The 16090-nt window shown below is 41.8% G+C and overlaps 1 protein-coding gene across 2 annotated transcripts in view; it reads left to right on the forward strand.

Moving 5' to 3' along the window:
* Positions 1–7703: 7703 nt before the first annotated feature.
* LOC135524050 (sorting nexin-33-like) overlaps positions 7704–16090 on the forward strand; it is a 36321-nt gene continuing 27934 nt past the window's right edge. The window contains exons 1-2 of one of the 2 annotated variants that reach the window (XM_064951195.1): positions 7704–9050; positions 9273–9315. In XM_064951195.1, the coding sequence (XP_064807267.1) occupies positions 7893–9050; positions 9273–9315 (1201 nt within the window). In that variant the 5' untranslated portion in view covers positions 7704–7892. Of the gene's footprint in view, positions 9316–16090 lie in introns of both variants that reach the window. The other variant, XM_064951194.1, reaches the window with a different exon arrangement.

Consider the following 16090-nt stretch of genomic DNA (forward strand, 5'->3'; position numbering starts at 1 on the left):
ACTTCAACTGCACATGTTTCAAGCAAACCACCATAGTCCCTGTACTGAATGAAGCGAAGGTAACCTGCCTAAATGATTACCGCCCCGTGGTGGATGTCACAATCTCATTCGCACTCCACATGGCCCTTTCTCACATGGACAAAAGGATCACCTATGTGAGAATGCTGCTCATTGACTACAGCTCATCGTTCAACACCATAGTGCCCACGAAGCTCATCACTAAGCTAAGGACTCTGGGACTAAACATCCCTCTGCAACTGGACACTGGACTTCCTGACGGGCCACCCCAGGTGGTAAGAGTAGGCAACAACACATCTGCCACACTGATCCTTAACACTGGGGCCCCTCAGGGGTGTGTACTTAGTCTCCTCCTGTATTCCCTGTTCACCCACGACTGCGTGGCCAAACACGACTCCAGCACCATCATTAAGTTTGGTGATGACACAACAGTGGCAGGCCTGATCACCGACAACGATGAGACGGACTATAGAGAGGAGGTCAGAGAACTGGCAGTGTGGTGCCAGGACAACAACTTCTCCCTCAATGTGAGCAAGACGAAGGAGCTGATCCCCCATTAACATCGACGGGCTGTAGTGGAGCGGGTCAACAGTTTCAAGTTTCTTGGTGTCCACATCACCAACACATCACTATCATTGTCCAAACACACCAAGACAGTTGTGAAGAGAACACAACAAACCTATTCTCCCTCAGGAGTTTGAAAATATTTGGCATGGGTCCCCAGATCCTCAAAATGTTCTACAGCTGTGCCATCGAGAGTGTCCTGACCGGTTGCATCACCGCCTGGTATGGCAACTGCTCGTCATCTCACCGTAAGGCACTACAGAGGGTAGTGTGTATGGCCCAGTACATCACTGGGGCCAAGCTTCCTGTCATCCAGGACATATTTAATAGGTGGTGTCAGAGGAAAGCCCATAAAATTGTCAGAGACTCAAGTCACCAAGTTATAGACTGTTTTCTCTGCTACCGCATGCAAAGCGGTACCAGAGTGCCAAGTCTAGGACCAAAAGGCTCCCCAACAGCTTCTACCCCCAAGCCATGAGACTGCTGAACAATTCATAAAATCGCCACCAGACAATTTACATTGACACCCCCTTTGTACACTGCTGCTACTCTCTGTTTGTTTGCATAGTCACGTCGCCCCCACCAACATGTACAAATGACCTCATCCGCACACTGACTCAGTACCGGTTCCCCCTGTATATATCCTCATTATTGTTATTCTTATTGTGTTACTTTTTATTTTAGTCTACTTGGTAAATATTTTCTTCTTATTGAACTGCACTGTTGGTTAAGGGCTTGTAAGTAAGCATTTCACGGTAAAGTCTACACTTGTATTCGGCGCATGTGACAAATAATGTTTGATTTGTTTTGAATTCACACATTGTTGTGCCCCTGGCCTGAGAGGATGGAAGTTCAATATGTAGCAAGATGTAGAAGGCTAATGCTAACGTTGCCCATGAATGGAATTTAGGCTAGTGAGCAGGGGGATGCCATTGGTGTTTCTCTACAAGTAGGGTGAGTCAACATGTTCTTCTACTTGCACGAATGCACAAGCACACACACACAGAAATCAGAACCATGGACAGCGACATCATATTTAGCTTACATTGATTGGACTCAATAGTTTTTGGCATCTGTTTTTGCTGCCAGTTATGTCACTTGAGTGACCTCTACTGTCGTAATGTGGAACGGAAGATTCAACTGCGTTGCGTGTTTTACAAGTTTGTCTTTAGAATATTGCCAAGAAAAAAGCAAGCCCTTGATGTAATTTATGGCCATATGCTTAATTAATAGGTTGATTACAGAAATTTCAACCATTTAGGGCACGTGTCAAATTCATTCCAAGGAGGGCCGAGCTTCTGCAGGTTTTCGGTCCTCCCTTGTACTTGATTGCTGAAATAACATCTCTAATTAGTAAGCAACTCACTACACCTGGTTGTCTAGAGCTTAATTACAAGGAACAATTAAAACCTGCAGACAGTGGGCCCTCTATGAAATGAGTTTGACACCCCTGATTTAGGCTAAATTAAAGATTCAGCATTAGAGCTTCCTCAATCCTCCCTGAAGAAGGTGCTGAAATGTTGGTTCTTTCCATTAAATCTGAGGTGTCAAACTCATTCCATGGAGGGCCTAGTGTCTGTTGGTTTTTGTTTTTTCCTTGCAATTACTTAGACTTAAGTGTGTGAGATTAACTTGACACGAAAGACATAAGAACTGTGTGCTGGTGTTACAATAGGATGGTGGCATTGCATACATACAAAATAAAAAGCATTCGTGTTAAGTGATATTGTGACAGAACGATTTGAAGGTGGATGTTTTTCCAGAGGGAAAACCCAGAAGCAAGTATGGGGGAATAAAACAGAAAAAAATTATTCCCTGACCTTTTTTTACAAGACGATCGAGAAACCTGGAAACCTGTGTGTGCACGCTTCATTGAGCTAAGAGTTACTAATAAAGTAACAAGCAGACAGACCCATAAACAGTAAGAGGACATTAAGAAATGTAGGTTCTTTAAGAAAACACAGTTATGAACTGTGCAACTATAACACTGATGAGTTGAATTTGACATGAGAGATATAAGAACAGTGTGCTGATGTTGCGATATGATCGTAGCATTACATTCATGTTAAGTAAGTTTCGCTACACCCACAATAACAACTGCTAAATATGTGACCAATAAAATTTGAACTCAATAAAAAATGTGATATTGTGATGTGAAGGTGGATGTTTTTTTCCAGGGGGAAGCAGAACCAGTAAAGTATGTTTTGTACAAGACGATCGAGAAAGCTCCTGGAAAAATGTGTGTGCGTGTGCGTCTGGTGATTATAATGTGAAACTGAACTTTGAACATGAGGGAGGAAAGCAACAAACGATGTAAACTACGTGGAGACAATGCGTGTGAGGATACGACGGTGTGGGCTGAGAACAAAATCGAAAAGTAACTAACGGAGATGATAATGATTACTGTGTGGCTCAGTCGGTAGAGCATGGCGCTTGCAACGCCAAGCGTAGTGGGTTCGATTTCCGCTGGGGCCACCCATATGTAAAAGTAGTGGCTCCAGCCGACTTGTAAGTCGCTTTGGACAAAAGCGTCTGCTAAATGGGATATATGAAGAAAATATATATATATTACGGACCTAACTACACTTCAAATAAAAGGCATGCAAAAGTATAAATCCCTGCAAGCTCCTGCATGTCATCTCTAGCTGACACCTTTGATAACAGGTATTATTTCAATTTAAAACTTGCAGAAGAAAGTTCACAGAAATGTCAATTGAAAGAAATGTTGCCACTTTATTCATTACTATGTTTAGCTAACATGAGATAGATAATACAGAGATTATTACCTTTGCCTCAATTCAGCAGTCTCGCCCAGATCATCATGGCATTTGTAGTTCTTGTCCATGCAATAAGCAATATGTGGGCAAAATCAGTAGATCGATAAGAACACGTATTATAAAACACAAGAGTGCTGTAAGGAGAAATTACCCTAAATCTCCTATTGCATATAATTTCCCAGAGGCCTGTCACCTTTTCTCTTCCGTATCCTTCTGTGCTATACAGCTGATACAATGTTCACTTGAATTAAGTTAAGTTCTCCAGACAGAATGCAGTTGGATGGCCATTTTAAAAACTCTCCACCCATCAGGCATGAATGAAGAATTGTTATTGAAGTGTGTTCTGTAACTGGTAAATTGCCTCATATTTAAGTTGGATACCCCCATCTAGTGGTGTCTCTAGCTTCCTGCTCTTACAATCTGATTTATAGATTTTTTTTTAAATGTATTTTCTGTGACTTGTGACATATGCAATTATCATTGAAATGGAAACCTGGTGTGAGTGCTGACAATTTACACTGATGATGGCCTGAGGTACAATTGTCTCAAATGTCAATTAGCCTATCAGCAGCTTCAAAAGCCATGACATCATTTTCTGGAATTTTCAACTTAGTGTATGTAAACTTGTTTAGACCTTTTATTTATGCACTATGATATATTCTTTGGGCACCATGATGTTTCAATAAACATCTTTATTTTGCATTCCAGCATCAGTTTCAGATCTTTTCATTTTTCAAACAGTGTGCGTGTCTCTAGTTCCTAATACAGGGGAATATGCTGATTAAAGTAATCTTGTCCTAGATGTACACGGTTATCAAATGTATCAAATGTACACGGTTATCAAAATATCACACCACTGTAAACGTTTCTTGACGTTTTTCCTACTTTGTTGCATTACAACCTGTAATTTAAATGGATTTTTATTTGGATTTCATGTAATAAATTAGTCCAAATTGGTGAAATGAAAAAAAAAAACACTTGTTTCTATTAATAATTTAAAAAAAACATTGGGGGTGGGGGGGGCGTGCATATGTATTCACCCCTTTGCTATGAGGCCCCTAAATCAGAGCGCAGCGTGGTAAGTGTTCATAATTTTAATTAAAGAAAGCACTGAACACTGAATCAATACAAAATGAACGAACGAAACGAAACAGTCCTGTCTGGTAACATACACATGTAACACAAAGACAGAAAATAAACACCCACAAAACCTAGGTGGAAAAAGGCTACCTAAGTATGATTCTCAATCAGAGACAACTAACGACACCTGCTTCTGATTGAGAACCATACTAGGCCGAACACAAAAACTAACATAGAAAAACCAACATAGACTGCCCACCCCAACTCAGGCCCTGACCATACAAAACAAAGACAAAACAAAGGAACTAAGGTCAGAACGTGACAGTAACCTTATCTTTAATAGGGATACCATATACTTCCTGTAAAACACAATCCTTGAGTGGAATTAAGACTGACTTATTGATATTAATTTTCAAACCTGAAACTAAGGAAACGTCTTCAATACAGGAAACTGCTTTAGACACCTCATTCCTGTCTATGGTGGTATCATCAGCCAGTTGACATAGTTTAAATTCATTGCCAAGTGCTGAAACACCTTGCAAATTCCCTTTCTTGATATGAAGAGCCTATAATTTGAGTAACCAATAAAAATACAAATGTTCTACTTGGGCAGCCATGCCTAATGCCACGCCAATATCATGTCCCGTGAGCTAATTTTACAGAGCTAGTACAACCACTATATAAAGTTTGGACTGCTTTCAAAAAAAAGTCACCAAACCCCCAAAAACATATTGCTTTGAACATAAACTCATGTTCTACACTGTCAAAAGCTTTATAAAAATCAACAAACATAAGAAAACTTTCATCAAGGATGAGGTCATTATAGTCAATCATATCTAAGATCAACCTGATGTTATTACTAATGTGTCAATCATGCATAAAACCAGATTGTTCTTCATCAATTATATGATGCAAGCCTTGTTTCAACCTCTTAGCAAATACAAGGGCAAATAATTTCCCATCATTATTCAACAGGTTAATGGGTCTCCAGTTGTCTATGTAAAGAGTATCCTTATTTATACCTTGCTTTAAGGAAGCCGGTAACTCCCCATTTTCTATTGATTTGTGAAACATAGCAAGAATGAAAGGAATCAATTTATCATTGAATGCTTTTAAAACTAGCTTATTAAACCATCATTTCCAGGGGACCTATTGTCCTTGAGGCTTCAATACAGTCTTTTATCACAATTTCAGATATCTCATCATCACAAAATCCCTGAAATCAGCATGCTATCCGTAGGAGGCCATCTATTTAGATTATCATGTAATACTGTATTAAAATCTCCACCCCATATTACTTTGGCCAATGGAAATTTAGACATATTTTGACTTATTTCCCTCTCAATGTCTCCAAATAAAATAGTTACTTGACTTGTTATTGGAAGCATAAGTATTTACAACAATGAATTGAACGTGGTTGACATCTACCTGTATTATTACCTGTATTATTATTGAACGTGGTATAATCCATCTCCCTGTATTATCTGCTTCATGACTCAATATATGACCCATAAAGTTGCCTTTTAAAATAGCGACATCTGCTGACCGATTAGTACCAAATGAAAACCAAATATCATTCCCCCATTGACACTTCCAAAACGCAGTATCTGTGGAACAGGCAGGAGTTTCATGAATTAAATAAAATTCGGCACTCTCACCCTTACAATACAATAATAAAGATTTCCTTTTCAAAATATTACGGATTCCCCTGGCATTAATAGAAAAAACAGAAATGGTCATTTACTATCACAGTGACTATATGAAGAATAATAAACTTGTATACGTTCACATGAATCGGGTTCTCACAAAAAGAAAAGTTCTTACTAGTTGCAAATAAAAACAAATATTTGTATACAATTGCAAATAACATTGTACCATAGATTGGTAAAAATGAATAGGCATCAAGCTAACATTAAGTGCCAGTGCGAATTTCCCTGACATAAAATATATATGATCTATTTTCTTGCGCGCATATGACAAAAAAAGTGGTTGTCGGAGCACATCTCGGGATCCGCTGAGCCGGAGGCGCTTATATTAATCCTGCTGTAGGACTCCTTGCGGACAGCACCAGCAGGTCAACGACTAAAATTAACTAGTTACTTCTTCATGTTATGTTTCTCATGCTAGGGGCAGTGTAGAGCTGATTTCTTGCGTTTCAAATAATGAATCATTAAGGACGTTAACGAAGAAAAAAAATAGTTTATCTATTGTCCATGCCTAACGTCATGACAAAAGTTACTTTGCTACAAAACGGATAGTAATATAATGGCATATGCTTTGCATTAAGTCGCGTACCCTTATCATTTGCTAATAATGCCTCATGTTTTTTTAATTCAAGGCAACAGAGGATATGCGCAAGAACCTGTTTTGTGGGAGAATTGGGGCAAGTTTCGGAAGGAATGTGTATCAACACCGGATTGCATTAGACTGGGAAATCATTAGGCTCGTCATCTCTATCGGGTCTGACTGCTTTCTTCCACCCCGGGCACTTTGTCTTTCTACTGGGAACAAACTATTTCACTTTGTCTTTGTGCTGGGAACAAACAATTTTGATCATGTTTGATCACATGTACAGCAAGTATTTTGTTCGAGGATCACAACACGCAATGATAACAATGTAACGATTCATCAGGATTACAACGAATAGACAGACACATGTTTGCAATTTTTTCTTGGTGAAAACACATTTTCGGATAAACCGATGTCAATGCTTTCGTGAGCCGAGGACTGAGCAGTTACAAGTTGCGACGCCCACAAGTTGTATTGCAGTTTCAAATATTGAAGGAAAAGATTGGACATCAAATAAAACGTTTAGGCTAAGGTAACGTAATGCTATCAATAGGAATATGGTACTGATGTAGTGGGCAGTGGGATCATGGCATATGCTAGCAATATACCAAGTTTGCAATTCAAATTTGCAGTAAGAATTCCATTGGAAATAGCCCATATTCTGTTAATTGTATGTGTTCAGGAATTGATCCTCACTACCACTGAAAGCCATCTGCAATTCGATTTGACTGTTTTTATATACAGTCCATAGGCCTACTAAAAAGATGGACAAGATTCTTGGCAGAGTATAGAAAACAACACAGGACAGTTGTGTAATTGAGTTGTAAACATACCCAGCTGTATACTGCACTAGTTATTTTTTAAGAGAGTAGATAAAGCACTAATGTTATTATCATGTTATGGTGCATGAACACATTCGAAATTAGTAGTTTGTATCAGTATTGGTGTCATTTGACACTTTTGTCATTCAAGTCACTCTTTCTCTCCTTGAGAAAGTTGAGTTGAGATTAGATGAAATAGTAGGGTTATGGTTAAGCTATTCAGAGATCACCTATTTGCAAAACATGTGTTAACAAGTTGTGCTCAAGGGTAGCAGCATCACAATGATTTTAGGCAGTGTGCATATGATAGTCAGCTGACTTTTGATGTCAAAAGTGAGTCAAAATGACGATGAAAGGCAAGGCACTCTTCACTTTCCAAAGTGAAAACAAAGAGGAGATTAGCATACATGAGAATGAAGAACTGGTTATCTTTGACAATAACTCTGTGGATGGATGGTTACAAGGGGAGAACAGTAAAGGACAGAAAGGTCTCTTCCCAGCCTCTTATGTGGAAGTAATCCGCCCTCGTTCCAACTCCAACATGACAGACTGCTCCATAAGCCCGGAGGGTTCTCCCGGCAATGGTTCCTCATATTTCCCCTCTACAGCAAACACGCCCTTTCACATGCAACAGGGTTACTATCACGATGACGATGATGACTGGGATGATTGGGATGACAGTTCCACAGTGGTGGACGATGATGGCCCCAGTGGCACAAATGGACATTCCCATCAGAGCCCCCATTCCAACAACCCCAATGTCCACTATTGTGCCAAACCTTACATGGAGAGGCAGGACAGCGTCTCCAGCTCGCGGAAGGGCAGTATGGTAGGCAGGAACTTGAACAGATTCTCCAGCTTTGTCCGTTCAGGAGTAGAAGCATTTGTGTTGGGCGATGTGCCACTGAACGCTAAGATAGCCGAGTCATACACCATTGCGATGGGCCCCAAAGGGCCTCAATGGAAAGAGAGCCCCACACCTTTCTCTTGCTCCATCGAGGACCCCACCAAGCAGACCAAGTTCAAAGGCATCAAGACCTACATATCTTATCGGGTGACCCCGAGCCACAATGCGAGGCCTGTGTACCGGCGTTACAAGCACTTTGACTGGTTGTACAATCGTCTACTGCACAAGTTCACCATCATCTCGGTACCCCACCTGCCCGAGAAACAGGCAACGGGGCGCTTTGGGGACGATTTCATTGAGAAGCGCAAGAGGCGGCTGATTCTCTGGATGGACCACATGACCAGCCATCCGGTCCTGTCGCAGTATGAGGGCTTTGAGCACTTCCTGATGTGTGCTGATGACAAGCAGTGGAAGCTGGGAAAACGGCGGGCGGAGAAGGACGAGATGATGGGAGCCAACTTCATGCTTACCTTCCAGATCCCCAACGAGCACCAGGACCTGCAGGACGTGGAGGAACGTGTGGACTCCTTCAAGACCTTCACCAAGAAAATGGACGACAGCGTCATGCAACTGACGCACGTGGCCTCGGAACTGGTGCGGAAGCACCTCGGAGGCTTCCAGAAGGAGTTCCAGCGTCTGGGGAACGCTTTCCAGAATGTCAGTCAGGCGTTCATGCTGGAACCTCCCCACTGCTCGGAATCACTCAACACTGCCATCTCCCACACAGGACGCACATACGAGAACATTGGTGAAATGTTTGCAGAGCAACCTAATTACGACCTCTTCCACATGCTGGACAAACTGTCGCTCTACCAGGGCCTACTCGCCAACTTCCCGGACATTATTCATTTACAGAAAGGTAATGTACTCTCCCCTTATGATGTGCTCATTAGTGTTAGACCTAGAGTCTAATAGCTTGTCCAAGAGATTAATCTTCAACTCAGTGTTTTGCCTCACGAAGTACGGCCTATTAGTGTATGTAGTTATCACCATTATTCTGACTTCAATACCAACATGGAACTCGATACCAAAGCGATACCACAACAACAACAAAAATTGTATATTAGCCAAAGTCACAGAATGGTAACTGATCCAGACAGAAACTCAGCTACTGTTCTGTTCAATCATTGGACATCTTTTGAGTTCAATATCATTACATTAGATTTCTTTTTACTTCAACATTTTTCAGACACAGCCATGTATGCTTTAATGAATCAATTGTACGATCATACAATCAATTTGACGTTGTTTTTACCAATCTAACTACAACATAATATGAATTTATTTGAATGGTAAATCTATATTGATATAGTGGGTATATCAAGATGTAGCCTAGGCCTATCCAAAATACAGGTGAATTCACATTTAATAGGAGTTTGTGCACGCATTGAGTTATTGATCTTGTTTTGGCTGATTTCATGGGGCTATAGGTGACAAACAATCTGTTTCCCTTTCATTTGAGACTTATTTTATTGTACTGATAAACATTTACATTTACATTTAAGTCATTTAGCAGACGCTCTTATCCAGAGCGACTTACAAATTGGTGAATTCACCTTCTGACATCCAGTGGAACAGCCACTTTAATATAGTGCATCTAAATCATTTAAGGGGGGGGGGTGAGAAGGATTACTTTATCCTATCCTAGGTATTCCTTGAAGAGGTGGGGTTTCAGGTGTCTCCGGAAGGTGGTGATTGACTCCGCTGTCCTGGCGTCGTGAGGGAGTTTGTTCCACCATTGGGGGGCCAGAGCAGCGAACAGTTTTGACTGGGCTGAGTGGGAACTGTACTTCCTCAGTGGTAGGGAGGCGAGCAGGCCAGAGGTGGATGAACTCGGTGCCCTTGTTTGGGTGTAGGGCCTGATCAGAGCCTGGAGGTACTGCGGTGCCGTTCCCCTCACAGCTCCGTAGGCAAGCACCATGGTCTTGTAGCGGATGCGAGCTTCAACTGGAAGCCAGTGGAGAGAGCGGAGGAGCGGGGTGACGTGAGAGAACTTGGGAAGGTTGAACACCAGACGGGCTGCGGCGTTCTGGATGAGTTGTAGGGGTTTAATGGCACAGGCAGGGAGCCCAGCCAACAGCGAGTTGCAGTAATCCAGACGGGAGATGACAAGTGCCTGGATTAGGACCTGCGCCAGCTTCCTGTGTGAGGCAGGGTCGTACTCTGCGGATGTTGTAGAGCATGAACCTACAGGAACGGGCCACCGCCTTGATGTTAGTTGAGAACGACAGGGTGTTGTCCAGGATCACGCCAAGGTTCTTAGCGCTCTGGGAGGAGGACACAATGGAGTTGTCAACCGTGATGGCGAGATCATGGAACGGGCAGTCCTTCCCCGGGAGGAAGAGCAGCTCCGTCTTGCCGAGGTTCAGCTTGAGGTGGTGATCCGTCATCCACACTGATATGTCTGCCAGACATGCAGAGATGCGATTCGCCACCTGGTCATCAGAAGGGGGAAAGGAGAAGATTAATTGTGTGTCGTCTGCATAGCAATGATAGGAGAGACCATGTGAGGTTATGACAGAGCCAAGTGACTTGGTGTATAGCGAGAATAGGAGAGGGCCTAGAACAGAGCCCTGGGGGACACCAGTGGTGAGAGTGTGTGGCGAGGAGACAGATTCTCGCCACGCCACCTGGTAGGAGCGACCTGTCAGGTAGGACGCAATCCAAGCGTGGGCCGCGCCGGAGATGCCCAACTCGGAGAGGGTGGAGAGGAGGATCTGATGGTTCACAGTATCGAAGGCAGCCGATAGGTCTAGAAGGATGAGAGCAGAGGAGAGAGAGTTAGCTTTAGCAGTGCGGAGCGCCTCCGTGATACAGAGAAGAGCAGTCTCAGTTGAATGACTAGTCTTGAAACCTGACTGATTTGGATCAAGAAGGTCATTCTGAGAGAGATAGCGGGAGAGCTGGCCAAGGACTGCACGTTCAAGAGTTTTGGAGAGAAAAGAAAGAAGGGATACTGGTCTGCAGTTGTTGACATCGGAGGGATCGAGTGTAGGTTTTTTCAGAAGGGGTGCAACTCTCGCTCTCTTGAAGACGGAAGGGACGTAGCCAGCGGTCAGGGATGAGTTGATGAGCGAGGTGAGGTAAGGGAGAAGGTCTCCGGAAATGGTCTGGAGAAGAGAGGAGGGGATAGGGTCAAGCGGGCAGGTTGTTGGGCGGCCGGCCGTCACAAGAAGCGAGATTTCATCTGGAGAGAGAGGGGAGAAAGAGGTCAGAGCACAGGGTAGGGCAGTGTGAGCAGAACCAGCGGTGTCGTTTGACTTAGCAACATTTGCATAGAAGTAGTCTCTTTAACCAGTAATGAGGTCATTCATGAGGCAAGAAGGGGGCAGCTTGTCAAAGCAGTCAGTTTGCTGATTCAGTAGATCATCTTTGGGAGAGATGTGCAAGAGAGACCGAACAAGTGAATGAATAAAGTTTTTAGTGGCAATCAGCTTTGAAATCAGTATATTTTGCATAAATGCTAGGGTGGTGAAGTGATGTTAGCTTTAGCTATCAGCTAGCAAGGAAAGTTAGCCTACAAAGCTGGAAGCTTCCATTGCAAAGTGTTCTAGCCTAAATGGACATTGTTTTGCTGTCGTGTTGCATTATTCAGGTGTGTTAACTTTTGTGTATCGTGAGTGGGGAACTAACATGATGCAGCCCAGACTCCCAGTGCAGGCTAGCAATGAGTAAGTGGAGCAGGCATGGTGCGCTTTATAAATAGGGGTTGTTGCGTAGATAATACAGGCTTGATCTATGAGACACATTTGACAGAAGTACCGAAAGTAACACAAATTCTCGTACCGAACCGTTGTTCATGTTTTAGTATTGAGAAAGTACCCGAGTTTCGGTAAACCATGCAACACTAGTTATAAGTGCTTATAAAATCACTGTTATAAGTAATCATGCATTACCACAACAGTTTTGAAATCAATAGGGCAGAAATCGCTCTTGGTTCCTTGATTGATGAACACTGACACTTCTATCAAACATGTCTTTGAGCCCTAACGGTATCTCCTAAATGCGTCTAGTTTTACTACCCTGTCACTGATAAATGGAAGGATAATTGAAGTACCCCCAAGCCATTCCTTAGGCGCATATACAGTGCCTTTAGAAACTTTTCACACCCCCTTATTATTCCAAATGTTGTTGTGTTACGTCCTGAATACAACATTGATTAAGTAAAAAATAAATCTCACCCATCTGCACACAATTTACACCCCATAATGACAAAGTGAAAACCTGTTTTGAGGAATATTTGCACATTTCTTGAAAATGAAATACAGAAATATCTCATTTACCTACAGTTGAAGTCGGAAGTTTACATACACCTTAGCCAAATACATTTAAACTCAGTTTTTCACAATTCCTGACATTTAATCCTAGTAAAAATGTTCCTGTTTTAGGTCAGTTAGGATCACCACTTTATTTTAAGAATGTGAAATGTCAGAATAATAGTAGAGAGAATGATTTATTTCAGCTTTTATTTCTTTCATCAAATTCCCAGTGGTTCGGAAGTTTACATACACTCAATTAGTATTTGGTAGCATTGCCTTTAAATTGTTTAACTTGGGTCAAACATTTCAGGTAGCCTTCCATAAGCTTCCCACAATAACTTGAATTTTGTGAATTTTGGCCCATTCCTCCTGACAGAGCTGGTGTAACTGACTCAGGTTTGTAGGCCTCCTTGCCTGCACACATTTTCAGATCTGCCCACAATTTTCTATGGGATTAATCTCAGGGCTTTGTGATGGCCACTTCAATACCTTGACTTTGTTGTCCTTAAGCCATTTTGCCACAACATTGGACATAGGCTTGGTGTCATTGTCCATTTGGAAGACCCATTTGCGACCAAGCTTTAACTTCCTGACTGATGTCTTGAGATGTTGCTTCGATATATCCACGTAATTTTCCCTTCTCATGATGCCATCTGTTTTGTTTTGTTTTGACTCAAATGATGTCAATTAGCCTATCAGAAGTTTCTAAGCCATGACATCATTTTTTGGAATTTTCCAAGCTGTTTAAAGATACAGTCAACTTAGTGTATGTCATCTTCTGACCCACTGGAATTGTGATTCAGTGAATTAGATTATGGTCGTGAATAATACAAGACAGCTCAGACGAAAACCATGGATTATCCCGCCCTTTAACCCTGAACCTGCGGAATGGGGCATGTTTGTTTACTATTTAGAAAAAAACATCATGAAAGAATTTCCAGGCAGTTTTCACATCAGGGATAAACTCAATCTGCTCCAGTCAAAATAAACAAATCATGAAAGAAAGTCTGCTTATTAAAACACTTCAAATTTCTGTTACGAATAAACGTGAGTTTGTCTTAGGATCCTTAGTATTTCTAACAGCACAATGGTCACTTAAATCATTACAAAAATCACCAACCACAGAATATTTATGTGGAACATTTGCCAATATCAAATCAATCAGGGTAGATGTATCTGGGCATTTAAGATTTTGGAGAGTGGGTGAGTTAATCAACTGGGTAAGATTCAAAGAATTACAAAACATTTTTAAATCATCAGACACCGACTTTAACCAACACCAGTCAAGATCACCAATCAAGATCATTTCACTGTAAAGAAGTTTAGACACAAGGTGCGTCAAAGAAGAAAATGCATCACCGAGAGCAGATGGGGTCTATAACAGCCATTCACAGTTATAGAGAGGCCCTTTGACACCTCAATATTCAAAGCAAGAAATTCCAACTGTTTACAAATAGTTTCAGACTATTATATATATATAGCCACACCCCCACCTTTCTTAACTCGATCAGTGTGATAAACAAAATATCCTTATCAAAAACAGACTTGCTGAGCCAGGTTTCAGAAAACACAATTACATCAGCATCAGTTGATTTAGCCCAAATCCTAACCCCATCAATTTTTGACAACAGGCTGCGTACTTTTAAATGAAAAATACCAAAACTAGATCTTGATTTAAAATCAGAGGGGGTTTGGAGACATTGCATATCAGGGCCAGGGTTAGGTTGCACGTTACCTGATATCAACAAAAGAAGAATAACTAGGCACCTCGGTTTAATAACCTTGCACGGCTTCTCTTTTTGTCCCTTAATGGTAGAGTGAGCTGTAAGAAATCCTGTTAGTGTCATTGTAAAAATCTTCCATCTGGGGTGATTTCTTATATGCCCTGCCCTGCACAATCCAGATGATCATTATTCTCTATTGGACATATTGGGCATTGCTGATGCATTAACTATGGCCAGCAACTTGGACGTGTCTGTATTTGTCGTCAGGGTGGTGCAGTATTTGACCAGCATACCAAGGACATGCTTCAGTTCTCAAACAACCCACATATCAGGAGGGGGGAGGGGCCTCCAGCAGAGGAAGCCATGTTTCTCTTAGTTGTCTATTGTAAATAAGGGTAAGGTGAATGTTTCAATGTTAAGTAAACAGCTGCAATGTGCTTTTCTAAATCACATCCTCACCGCACCCTTAATTGTACAGGAATTGAAAGCCATTTGAAAATGTCATAGGCGTAGCACAACGTCAGGGACCAAGGGTCTTATTGGTTCAGCTGAAAATACTCATGGAACATTTGGCTGTTTATTGAATGACCTTGGCCCACAGACGTAGATCTACATTTAGTGATAAGCATAGTCAAAAGGCAGAATGTCATATCTGCACTGCAAATTTAATAAATCCACTTCCTCCCAGTTTACTGTACTCTCATTACCTAGCTGATGGCAATGCACATGAACACATCATGTGTAAGAATATATATTTGGAAAGTATTCAGACCCTTTGACTTTTTCCACATTTTGTTACGTTATAGCCTTATTCTAAAATAAAAGTTTTTTCCCCTCATCAATCTACACACAATACCCCAAAATGACAAAGGAAAAACAGGCTTTGCAAATGTATAAAACATTTAAAATGGAAATATCACATTTACATAAGTATTCTTTACATAAGTATTCTTTCAGTTCTCTCCAGAAATGTTCTATCTGGTTTATGTCCGGGCTCTGGCTGGGGAACTCAAGTACTTTCAGAACTTGTCCCGAAGCCAGTCCTGCGTTGTCTTGGCTGTGTGCTTAGGGTTTTTGTCATGTTGGAAGGTGAACCTTCTCCCCAGTCTGAGTTCCTGAGTGCTCTGGAGCAGGTTTTTGTCAAGGATCACTCTCTATTTTGCACTGTTCATCTTTCCCTACATCCTGACTATTCTCCCAGTCCCTGCATCTGAAACACCTCCCCACAGCATGATGCTGCCACCACCATGCTCCACTGTAGGGATGGTGCAGGTTTTCTCCAGACATGACACTTGGCACAATATGGCAAAACAGTTCAATCTTTGTTTCATCAGACCAAATAATCTTGTTTCTCATGGTCTGAGAATCCTTTAGGTGCCTTTTTCCAAACTCCAAGCAAGCTGTCATGTGCCTTTTATTGAGGAGTGGTTTCAGCCTGGCCACTCTACCATAAAGGCCTGATTGGTGGAATGCTTCAGAGAAGGTTCTCCCATCTCCACAGAGGTATTCTGGAGCTCTGTCATAGGTCCCAAATGTCTTCCATTTAAGAATGATGGTAGCCACTGTGTTCTTTGGGACTTTCAATGCTGCAGTCACTTTTCGGTACTCTTCCCCAGATCTGTACCTCATGTCTCTACTGACAATTCCTTCA

Source organism: Oncorhynchus masou, chromosome 31, assembly GCF_036934945.1.
Source record: "Oncorhynchus masou masou isolate Uvic2021 chromosome 31, UVic_Omas_1.1, whole genome shotgun sequence".
In the NCBI taxonomy this organism is placed as follows: Eukaryota; Metazoa; Chordata; class Actinopteri; order Salmoniformes; family Salmonidae; genus Oncorhynchus; species Oncorhynchus masou.